A 12,483-nucleotide genomic window follows, 5' to 3' on the forward strand; every position below is an offset into this window, starting at 1 on the left:
GATCAATTTTGCTTGTCATGTGACTGCCACTCCAAGATGCATCAACATACCTACTATTAATTTAAAGATGCATTCCCCGCGCTATTTTTCGACGGAGTTTTCCCTCGAAAAAAACCTTTTTGTCAATGGCTATTTTTAAAGCATTTTTTGAATGAAGCACCAAACAAAAAATATCCACCAACGCGTTTAGTTGTTGAATTTCTTTCCAAAATTCAAATAATTTTGCCCTCGCATGGGGGGGGGGTCATTGGTGCGTAAAATGAAAGATCTTTTTCAGCCGCCCAAAATCAGAATAAACAAATATTTGTTTTTGCTTAAAGAAAAGATACACATTAGATATTTCGTTAAGGGAAAAAAGGTACTTTTTTTTTAAAGGTACGTCCCTGAACTTGTTTTTTTATGTAAGGGAATTCTCCTTTCGTTTGGTTTTTCCTGTGACGCGAATTACGAGTGAGAAATTGCTAGGAGGCAAGGCTTTTTTTTGCCATTTGCTATGGCACAACACCAACTCAGTGTTATGTCTCAGACTTATTTATTCACGTTCCGTGGGCTCTTTGGCTTATTATCCTGCATGCACTGTGTAAACTGACGCGTGGATACAACACTCTTTGGTTTTCATGTTGACAAGAATTATTAGCCTTTATAATGCTGAATCGTTATGACTTTGGCACACATAAATTGCAGTCATCAAATTGTGCACATGTTGTACAGTGGTACGTTTAATCGACCTTATATTACAAGCCAACCCAAAGTTGAAAAAAATCGTAAGAGAACGGAAAGCCAGAACCAATGTTCCCTCAATTTTTAATTTTCCAATCAACTAATTTTCCACTTCACATTCAGTGTTCACATTACCACTTTTAAAATAGCGCCCTCTCTAGTTTCAAAACATTTTCAGTCTGAATTCCAATAGCTACCAACGTATTCCTGGTTGGTTCTAAAAAGCAGCCAGACTAGCCTACCTGCAGAATTTGTCTCTCCTTCGAATGTGTGATAAACCTGTCGGTTCATCTGATAAGTGATAAAGACAATCATTTGCCTGAATTTATTACTTGCAGTGATCCCACTTGCTTGAGTATATTGTGTTTTAAGTGCAGATCGCGAAAGCAATATGGCAGAAGCCTTCGATCCAAAAGGTAAAGATTTTGTCACTGGTTTCGTGATAATTTATTGTTGATCAGTGTTACTGTTAGCGCATTGGCCACGCCCACGCACTGCCACGGAGTCACGGACGTCCGTGGCGTAGAGTATCCTCGTGTGACCATTTTTCGCGCACTAAGTACTTTGACCGATTTTTTCTTGCAAAAACTAAATCCTACACAGTAATGGACTATAGTATAGTATTGTAAGAATGACTAATAAACTACATGGAAAAATAATTTGAACAATATCGAACGTCAAGGAAGCACCAAGAACGTTGTCGTCTGCAGATGAGTCAAATTGGCTGCCACAAAGGTTTCGTGCCCATAATTCACGCACGAACGGAAAACGTCATTCTACGGAGTCTCCATTGTGTCCTACTTCTTAAAACAATGTGGATCGATGTTTGTTGAATAAAGGATAAGTTTATGTGCACAACTTTGGTCTCTACATGTAGTTTGATTAACTAACTTTTGTTTGCCATCCGACATTGTTACTAAATACACGTTTGTTTAAATATGAAATAAATGAATTTCTTTTGATTTTGGTAAAAACAACTGCATGCAAAATATTTAGAATCATATCATAATTGAAAATTTGAGGTAAATAAACTAAATCCACAAATATAATAATACTTTTGTCGAAAGTATAAGAAGCTTAGGTAAAGCCTATGCATGGAAAGAGTTCCGAGAATTTTGCTTTGCTGAAAATCAACCATGTGCCAATTACATAACATTTCACAAATGTATGCAGATTCTCCCAAAATGATAGAAACATTTGCAATATAACTTAAGTATGCTGTGGCTATATTTTTAAGTACATGGACAAATATATTTGTTGCTCATTTATTGCTCATTCTAATACACCTGCGATCAATCAATCAATTATACAGGCGCGCGCCTGCATGTGGTCGACCATACCATACCGTGGCCGATCCGATCGCGCCGCCTCGACACATGGTTGCATGATACACATCATTTCAATAAAAAAAAAAACAGGTATTGACTATTGGCCTACTCTTTGGGTACTTTAAACATTACAATTAGGTCTTATTCCCACAGAAATATGTTTTAAGCCATATTCATTCCAACAAACAACTCGGTACCGAAATCTGCATCTCTGCGAAACATCGTAAAATAAAAATGCGATATAAGGCGCACGTCGTATTTCGTGCTCCGTAATTCTGATTACGCCCACTGTTGTTTAGTGAAAGTCAACCGAAGTTGTCTTTCACGTTTCAGGGTTGGACGGCGACACTGATGATTGGAAATTCGTAGCAATGTTTTTATTAGTTTTCTGGGCCATTTAATAATGTTACGTTTTGTATCTAGTCAGTACAGCAATAATTTACACTCTCTTTGATTTCTTTCAAATTACTTCTCGGAAAAGCTTTTGATTTCCGCATAACTGCATCGAGAAGAAAGGCGATGTGACGATAGATCAACGACGGTGATTTGACGTTGGTCCGTGTTTTGTGAAAAAGATACAAGCCGAGAAAGTTGGTTGCGCGAATATTGGGCAGCGCGAATTTGGGGCACAGGACGATAGTAACACTCGACTCTCCATAGACTTTGTACACAACTAAAAGAAGTGGCGTCTGGATGCTACATTCTTTCTATCACGGCTATTAAAGTAAAGGACACAATCAGGCCAACCCTTTTGTATGGCGCAGGCAAATATTTGCCCGTGCACACGAGGTCGAGGGCACGAGTTGATCCCCCCCCCCCCCCCTGTAACATCTTTGAAGTAACCACAATGTCAAATGATTGTGTTCCCAGAGCATCAGCACACACGCTACAACCCACTGAAGGATGAATGGGTGCTGGTGTCCCCGCATCGGATGAAGAGGCCATGGAAGGGACAGGTGGAGAAAATCCCAGATGAAAACATCCCCCGGCATGACCCAAAAAACCCACTGTGCCCCGGGGCCACACGAGCACATGGCGACGTAAGTGGGAATTCAAGCAGTGCGTGATGTCCCACTGTTTAATCTGAATAGGAGTTGTCAGGCAGTCCATTTGCTAAATAAATTCAATGACTTTGTTGTTAAAATACAGAATTAATCCTGACCAGTACATACTTTCATGAAGTGTTTTGATGGATCAGCACTGTTCAAGCTAGCCATTTCACATATGTCCGAAAATAGTCTGGACATTTGGGACTCGCAAAACTGTGTATGAGAGTCCCAAAACTTAAGGTATTGAAAACATGCAATTCAAGAAAATAGACTGGCACATTAAACAACCAGTCCAACACCCCATTAGTACTGCATCAACCAACTGTGTTAAAGAAACATCTGGTAGCTAGTCTCTATTTCAACACATTCTCTCCATAGTGATACTGAGTGGTCAATCTTTTCGAAAAGTTGGATATGTACCAGTCTAGTCTTAGGCTTAAATTGAAATCACTTTACATCGCCCTCAGGTGCAAATTGTTGAAGAAATATCTCCTTTAAAAATTGAATTGAGACCTCAAACTTGGCTGGTGAAATACTTAAGAATTGTCTTTGCCTCATGAAATTTGGAGAATTTTGTCAGATAAAGGGTGCTCAAGTTGGCCTGAATTTGTTTTGCACCTTTTGTTCTGCACTTAAGGTCCCAGTCTTCTTGACAAGGATTTTTTTTGTGGCACTGGTTTACTGCATACTGTTGGATACCGGGGAATTCAGTTTTGTAGTCTAGGTACTTATGATAGGTCACAAGTCATCACAAGTCAATCACAAGTCATTGCAAGTCAATCACAAGTCATCACAAGTCATCACAAGTCAATCACAAGTCATCACAAGACATCACAAGTCATCACAAGTCATCACAAGTCATCACAAGTCATCACAAGTCATCACAAATCATCACAAGTCATCACACGTCATCATAAGTCATCACACGTCATCACACGTCATCACAAGTCATCACAAGTCATCACAAGTCATCACAAGTCATCACACATCGTCACAAGTCATCACAAGTCATCACAAGTCATCACACGTCATCATACGTCATCACAAGTCATCACAAGTCATCACAAGTCATCACAAGTCATCACAAGTCTTCCAGTCCTAAGTCAACTCACAAGTTGTTCAAATGAACTGTGACAAAAGCTTTAAAATATTACTGTTCAATCTCCTGTTACTTGCAACCAGACTTGCAATGTACTTGTGATCTGAACTCAGAACCGCGATTGCAACACTCGGAGAATTCGGACAGAAAACCCATCAAAGATTATTGGCATCCTAGGTTAAAGAAGGAGACTTTAGATGAACACACCATCCATGTCTGATGAGTTTGGGGAAAAAATATCTCTTTTTGAAATCCTATTTTGTCCTCTGTTGCAGGTGAATCCAGAATATACAAGTACTTTTGTCTTTGAGAATGACTTCCCAGCGATGTTGCAGGCTGGAGCGCCAGAACCAGGTCAGGTTACATTGTTGTTGTCATTTTACTCATTTTTTATTTGACTACGTATTTGAAAAGATCACATTAAACGTATTCATGCTTTTGACCCAATTTGCAGGGCCAAGTGAGCATCCGCTTTTCCAGGCAAAATCTGCAGTTGGAACATGGTAAAGAATCTTTGTGTTTTATAACTTTTCAATACTGTGGTTTAAGAAAAGACTTTACAAACTTGCCCCAACTAAAACAAAAAGAAAATGAAAGTGGACTGAAAGAGATTCTCTTATTTTGTGTTAAATTAAAAGTCAGGTGATGTGCTTTCATCCGTGGTCTGACATCACGTTACCTCTGATGTCACTAGTGGAGATTAAGGCCGTGGTCGACAAGTGGGCAGATATGATCTCTGACTTGGGGTCAAAGTTCACATGGGTTCAGGTAAGATTGGTAATGTGATTGGTTTGCTCTACCGCAGTTGTGAGAGTCAAGAATCATCTCCTTGAATATTTGGGATAGGTTTCCAATAGGGACGATTTGACGTTGAATGTTGTTAACGTTAAGCAAATATTTTAAAAACCGTTTAAACATTTATCCATTTCAAAAAGGCTGATGCCTGCACATTATGTTTGTAGAACAGCATGACTGACATGATAAATCAACACTGATTGACATTACAAATAGCAGGCAGTCATTAAAAAAGTAAAAACTTAACTATGTGTACCCAAACACTTTCTGCAGTGAAGTTGTAAGTATAAAAGCTGATAACTTCATTGCCGGAAGATTCTTACGGAGTTGTTCTAAATACTGTTACTATAATACACGATACAATGGTCCTATTGCGGATAAACTTGTCTCAGATATTTAATAAATGACTCCTAAGAAATTGACAACAAGTGAAGCATGTATTGTTTCCATTTCGGTGTTGTTTTTCTTGTTGTTTGCTGTTTTTAACTGTTTGCTGCTGTTCGTCTTGTTTTTTGTTGTTGTCCAATTCATATTTGCACAAAAGTAATTTGTGCTTTTGTCTTTGGTTAACATGCAGGTATTTGAGAACAAAGGAGCTGTCATGGGCTGCTCCAATCCCCACCCACACTGTCAGGTTAGTGTTTCAGTGCATCGTGTTGATGTAACCAATGAGAGCGTAGATTACAATCTAGATCATGAATATGCATAAGCAGTTTTCAATTTGGGCGATTCACAATGCAGTGCACCACCAAGAGTTTGCCACGGAGTTAATTTTTCCCAGTGCATTGTGGGAGATGGTCAACAAATTAACAGCGCGGGACATTTGAAGTTCGTTTTTCCAGTCAGTAATTTTCGTAAAGGTATGCTTCGAGTATCTGTTTGCCCTTTTGTTTTCTTTTTAACAATGTGGTGTTTTTTTGTGAGGCGGCAGAACGCTATGCCCCAATCTATAACAAATTAGTTCAAGTTGTCTACTGACACTCATTCAAATGGGCCATGTTTTGTCGACCGTAAACTAGAAAAATGGACTCTCCATGGCAAACTCTTGGTGGCGTACTGCATTGTGAATTGCCCGAATTCACTGCCGAAGTGTGATGTCACCTCCTCCTTAGGTCAGGCTGACTTCCTCGACAACAGTTCGCGTGCATTCCGTAATGACAAATTTCACGTACGTTTAACACACACAATCACAAACAGCAATTTTACATCCAATTTTTATAGAACATTTTCACAAATTAGTACCTGAAACGGGTAAAGTGTTTTGCAGAAGATTGTCGCTACACCGGTTACAACCACAGTTGCACTTATTTTCGCTTCCCAGAGGAGATTCAAGTCAATCATAAAACTTGGGTTTACAACCGCCATAGCAAAGCGCTGTGTTCACGTTTGGCCGCTGCATTGCACATGAACCAATAACCATGGTTGCACTGTGTTGATCTCTGAGTGACATCATGACTTCGGCAGTGAATTAAAACCAGTGGAGGCCTGATATATGGCAGTGCTGTGTCTTTAACAGATTTACGTATTTCAAGACATAGTTTAAATCAAAGAAAACTAATTTCTTTGGTTCAGAGTAGGGAGTTGACCCTAATCTTTGTTTATTTCCCTAGGTTTGGTGCAGCACGTTCATGCCCAATGAACCAAGGGTCAAAGACAAGAATCAGAGGGAGTACTACAAGACTCATGGAATACCCATGCTGGTTGAATATGTCAAGATGGAAGCTGAAAAGAAGGTGGGTTAAATTAGTGGACTTCCTCCCCTTGTTAAGTTTCCAAGACCCTGTGCATGTATCTTAATTTGAATGACTTTCTTGTTCAACCTTTTTTTTATTTTAACATCATGCACTCATTTTTTTTTAGGAACGAACGGTTGTAGAAAATGACACTTGGCTAGCAGTAGTACCCTACTGGGCCGTTTGGCCGTTTGAAACTATGTTGTTACCACGGCGACATGTACTCAGGCTGCCAGATCTCACCGACAAGGAACGAGAAGGTAAAAAAAAAATCTCAAACAACAGGTTTTTTTTATTGCAGACTTTTTTTAATTGGAAAATTATCAAAAATCCTTAAACTGACACATTTAGTAAAATTAAAGAAAAAATACTTACCTTGAACATACTTCAACACTTGATACATATTGTTAAAGGGCCATGCTATGTAAAAAAAAAAATTAATTTAATCCTTGAAAATGCACCTTTTCAGTGTGTCCATTTAACCTTATTTTAAATTTTCGTATTCAAGTGTATTTTGGTGCCTTTTTTGTGAATTTATGTTTATGCCAATTTCTATATTCATGAGCAAATGTGTGATGTCATTTCAGGCAGGAAGTGCAATGTTTAGCACCAAAAGTTGCCAGAATCTTGGATATTTTGCTGATAAATTTTCTTTTCTTTGGTGATTTGTTGTTGTATCAGTACATGGCAGCAAGCCAGTGAGCAAACTTTTCTCACAAATGTTTTCAATGGGTTCACAATTTGAACAGAAGACACCTAAACTGAACAGTGTCTTCCTGAAATGACATCGCAAGAACAGCGCCCTCAGTTGTCTGAAAAACATGGACAATTAAATGTTTAAAGAAGTGCACTTTTCTATAAAATTAACCAAAAAAGGAATGCCAAATAGTTTTCATACATTTAAGAGGAGTAGAAAGTTCCACAAAACATATTCCTAAGATAAAGTCATCTCAAGGACCCTTTAATATATCTGGTTAAATTTTTTTTTTTTTTTTTTTTTTTTTTGAGCCGTACCTGCAGTCCCTTCAGACCCCCTTCAAACTGTTTGTGTATTTTTTTCTTTCCATTCTCATGTTTTCTTCATAAAATCCATATTTGATTTTTTTTTTTAAATCTCCCCAGGCCTAGCGGATATAATGAAGAGACTGTGCACTAAATATGACAACCTGTTTGAAACATCATTTCCATATTCTATGGGTTGGCATGGTAAGCATTAATTGTTCAATCAAAATTCAAAGAACATTCACAAGTCGAATCACAAATAAGGTTGTTAGGAACAGGGGATGAAAAACGACAAAAGAATGCCGTTGTAGCAGAGAGATTGACATGAGATTGGATGCCTCTTGATTGACTTGTGATCGAATTGTGAGAACTCCATTTCAGCTTTGCAAAATACATACTTGTACACACTCTAAATTCAATAAACAGGCTTGCAACTTTTCCTCGGATCAGCTGATTTTTTCACTTCACACTTTGCCATTCAAAATTGTAAATCACTGTACAAAGTCTTGTAAAGATTGGAGTTTCCCCTTTTTTTCTTTCTTTCAAGTTGCATGCCTGAATAAAAAGGAAAAACTGGCAGGATAGAAACCTTGATACCTTTTCTATGTTGGGCTGTGTTTGCCAGAAACTATCGCATAACCATTGCAATGTACCGGCCCTGCCAGTGAACCCTTCCAGCCTGTCAATCAAACAGCACGCATTGACCAATGATATCATGACGTTTGGTCAGGTGACCACGGTAGCCAATCAAACCCAGTCACACGCACTGTGAGAAATGCACACCAACCAAATGTGGGCGGGGCTAAGGGCCTAGTCTGGACCGTTCCATTCTGACAATGAGTGAAATCAACCCCTCACCTTACATTCAACCTCAGGTGCGCCCACAGGGGAGGCGCTCACTGATGACAACAGCCACTGGCAGCTCCATGCAACATACTTCCCCCCTCTGCTCAGGTCGGCCACTGTGCGCAAGTTCATGGTGGGCTATGAGATGATGGCTCAACCACAGAGGGATCTGACTGCAGAGCAGGTAAATATAGGTTTTCCGGCTATTTTAAGACGTTTTTTTGTTTTCATTCCTATTCCCCAATTCTAATATTAAAATTCGTCCGAGAAAAACTTCACATGCTTTTAGTAAAATCAATTTAGTAATAAATTTTATAATTCAATTTCAAAGTTTGGCCAACCTATTTAAGTATTCGGTCAAGAAATATTCGTCAACACAGATTGAATTCGCCTTAGCTATTGCCGTATGACAGTATTCAGAGATCAAATTAGTCATATGTCAATCAATTTAAAAGTTGTGTTAAATAAATTAGTCTGGTGCGTGCTAAAGCATACTCCTTGCATTCTCGAGCACAATTGGGCACATTCCTTCACATGTTATCAGACCAAGTGGATGTGCTTTACTCAGAGAGCAGTTACCAAAAGACAAGCGTATAGATTACCAAGAACAACAAACCATAGATTACTTAAAAATTTTGAAACGAATCAAACAAGTGTTCGATTGAAAGACATTTCAAAAACTATGACACTTGGTTCCCCGTATGTGCCCAAAACTAAGTCTAACATGTTTTTTTGAGAAGATAAAATCAAAAGAAACAAACGTTAGTTTTATGAAGAAACAAGGAAATAAAAACAGTGGAAAATTATTCTTATCAGTAGCCTGTGCGTCTTCTACTGAAGAGGTCACAGTGAAGTATGATAATATTGATCACAATTTGGATTACATTGTGTGGCATTAGACAAATTTGTTTTCTGAACAACACTGTTCAGCGTAGACATGACAGAATTGCAAACGCATGGCGAACATGTGTGCTCATGGTTTTAATTTGCTTAAAAAGGACAAAATTAAACATTGAAAGTGCACTTAATTGATTTTGCTGGACGAAATTGGATATTAGAATGGGTGAATTGGAAACGAAAACGTTTGAAAATGGCCGGGAAAACCTATGATGTGCTATTGAAAAAAGAAAGAAATTGTGCTAACCAAAAGCACATGGGACAACAAATTTATCTTCAAGCAAACTTGACATTCAGTGAAGTTGGAACAAGCACTCTTTTCAGCGGTTATCCTTACGTGTAGCAGGATTGGCGTGCACATCTTTGAGTAGCGCGATACACGGAGTGCGGTATGGACCGTACTTGTGTATGGGATAATGTAGCACGGTTTGTTGCCATGGATCGACCAATCAGGATTGAGGATTCAAGGTTACTCGAAGATAATATAACTTTGTTCTGTTGTTCATTGTTTTTCTCACAAGGCTGCTGAAAGACTACGGAATCTACCAGACGTCCATTACAAGGAAAAAGCCAGCAAGTGAAAAAAAAATCAACAAGTGCAAGTGCATAAGCTCTGATCATCTTGCATAAACAAGTGTAGTCTAGGGGCTAAACATTGTTATTGTTTGATACGCAATAACCTGCCACCGCGATAACCGGCCATCGCGATAACCGGCCGCCGAGAGAGGGCGCTATCACGGCCAACCAATATCACCCACGAACCCGTCAGAACGTCTAGGCCAATTCTTAAAATCTCCCTCCCCCCACCCCCCCCCCCAAAAAGAAATAGGGGAAACTAGTGCGCATGCACGACTTCTGCAGGCAATTACGGTCAATGTTCAGTCCCATACATACTACTCACAACAAAAGAGCTGACCAGTGAAATTGCACAAAAGTCTTGCTGCATCTTTTATACTACTGGAAAAAATTTGAGAGTTTGCTTCGGAACTACATTTTTTGAATTGCGCCCTGCATTAGGCACCTTACACAACCAATAGCAATTGGCCTAGACGTTGTTCTGACGGGTACGTGGGTGATATTGGTTGGTCGTGATAGCGCCCTCTCGCTGCGGCGGGTTATCGCAACGTTTAGCCCCTAGACTCAAACAGGGGCACGTTTTGGCGCTGTGACCGTAAACATGTTTCTGGTTCGCGGCCGTTTTGGCGCTTCGGTTACACTGAAATAACGTCATTGTTTCGACCAAAGTTTAACCGAAGTTTCGTGTCGGTTCACTTATGTTTCAAGATGGCGGAAAGGTAAACAAGCTTAGCAGACGACGTTACTTTTTATCATAAATGGGGTTTAAATAGTGGGTTTTTACCTTCAATTGGTACGAAAATTGATACAGAATATCAGGCCTACTCTTTTTAGAACTTTAGGGAAACGCTATAAAAAAAAACTCCCTCTTTTGCTTTGAATGTTATTGTTAATCATGTCCGGTCGCCTTGTGATTTTTTTTGGGTTGTACGGTGTGCAGTCACGTAGGCAGTAACATGACGTTATGAACAATTTTCGGGTCAGTCGTTTTCGCGGTGCACAGGAAACATGTTTCAGGTCACGGCTGTGACGTCAGAAACATGTTCCAGATCAAGGGCCGCCAAAACGTGCTCCAGGTAACATGTAGAAACTCCTGCCAGAGCTTATAAAGATATAGTTTTTTCTGACCGTAGGTCAAATTCCACCTACCTTCATAGTATCAAGTCTTTTTTGACTCCTGTGCAATCAGTATTTTGCATCGGCAACTCAAAAGAAGCTGGTTTACCCCTCAGACAGTCAATATTATATTTATATTAACAGTAAATATTAACAACTTAAGGTTCTTAAAATAAAATTATATTTTGGAACAACATTCCTTCCAGGAAAAAAATTAATACATTAAAGGTTGTTTTAAATCTTTATACAAATATTTTCTCAGCATTATATTTTCTCGAGTATTACTCAGCAAGATTACTTTTAGTGGGAAAAAAAGTGCACTTAAAGTAATGAATCATGTATTAAATGATTGTCTTCAGTAATGTCTTCAATTATTTGCAAAAACGTAGAAGTGGACTAGCATTAGAACATTTAGAATTGTGGTGTTTAATTGCTGTTTGTGTAATACTGTTATTATTTATTTCAATGCTCAAAAGCTCTGTTTTAAAAATTGAAACTGATGAATATCAGCTTGACATCGAGGTACCTTTCCATCGAATTATCTTATTGAGATGGTTATATGATTACTAAAACCTTGTAATTTGAACAGTTCCAACAGGACATAATGATAGTTGATCTAGAAGATAATAAAGAAAATCACTTGCCAGAGATTAAAATTGTGGAAATTCGGACTTCTTTAGGTATTAAATTGATTCTTTGAAATTTAACAGTTTATAGTACCCATTGAAAGTTATAAGTACTCACATTGTTAATTGTGAAGCTGTGGCTAGAAGCCAGAAAAGTGATGTAAAACCGAAGAAAGGTTCTTCAAAATCGTACATTTCACTTCCCCCCCCCCCAAAAAAAAATATCTTGATTTTGAAACCTGATGGGTTTTCCCCCATTTTCAGAAAACTTTGCAAACAGTTACTCACACTTGATAATTTTTTTTGTGGGCAAAGTAGATTACTTCAAAGCTAAATGGCTTAAACATGCAAGTCATGAAAACTGACAAGGTTCAGGACAAGGTTTAGGACAAAATAAAAGTGAAACGTGAATTCATAGTAAGGCAGGAAACTGGAGTTGCAGTTCCACTGACATTAAAAGAAACGAAAGATCAAAGTTCTCATCGTATAGAGTAATTAAACTCTGATAATTCACAGAAACTTGACAGCTCAATGCTACACAGTCAGACAGAAAAGTGTTCAACAATCCACGGTCAGTTTTGGATTCGAATGAAAAAGTGAAAGTCTCAAGTCACACTTGCTTTTCTTGTACAGTCCTCGGGTTTTGAAGCCATCTTTGTCAAAAAAAAATGATGTGTATGATAACAGCACTCAAAA

At 38.6% G+C, this 12,483-nt stretch overlaps 1 protein-coding gene across 1 annotated transcript; it reads left to right on the forward strand.

The window, feature by feature from the left end:
* The first annotated feature begins 930 nt into the window (after positions 1-930).
* On the forward strand, positions 931-11,809 carry LOC119741732 (galactose-1-phosphate uridylyltransferase-like). The gene is made up of 11 exons (XM_038217604.1): positions 931-1,136; positions 2,919-3,088; positions 4,472-4,550; positions 4,651-4,699; positions 4,835-4,964; positions 5,569-5,625; positions 6,602-6,724; positions 6,852-6,984; positions 7,847-7,930; positions 8,602-8,756; positions 9,991-11,809. Exons 1-11 carry the CDS (start codon positions 1,112-1,114, stop codon positions 10,048-10,050), a joined length of 1,065 nt encoding a protein of 354 aa, XP_038073532.1. The 5' UTR covers positions 931-1,111; the 3' UTR covers positions 10,051-11,809.
* The last annotated feature ends 674 nt before the right edge of the window (positions 11,810-12,483 follow it).

This window comes from Patiria miniata, unplaced genomic scaffold (genome assembly GCF_015706575.1).
Source record: "Patiria miniata isolate m_02_andy unplaced genomic scaffold, ASM1570657v1 HiC_scaffold_5, whole genome shotgun sequence".
In the NCBI taxonomy this organism is placed as follows: Eukaryota; Metazoa; Echinodermata; class Asteroidea; order Valvatida; family Asterinidae; genus Patiria; species Patiria miniata.

Bases quoted from the DNA above. Each gene is read 5' to 3' on its own strand.
- LOC119741732 (XM_038217604.1), top strand. From the start codon at position 1,112: ATGGCAGAAGCCTTCGATCCAAAAG. The intron at 3,089-4,471 runs GTAAGTGGGAAT...CCTCTGTTGCAG, and splicing joins CCACACGAGCACATGGCGAC to GTGAATCCAGAATATACAAG. The intron at 5,626-6,601 runs GTTAGTGTTTCA...TTATTTCCCTAG, and splicing joins ATCCCCACCCACACTGTCAG to GTTTGGTGCAGCACGTTCAT.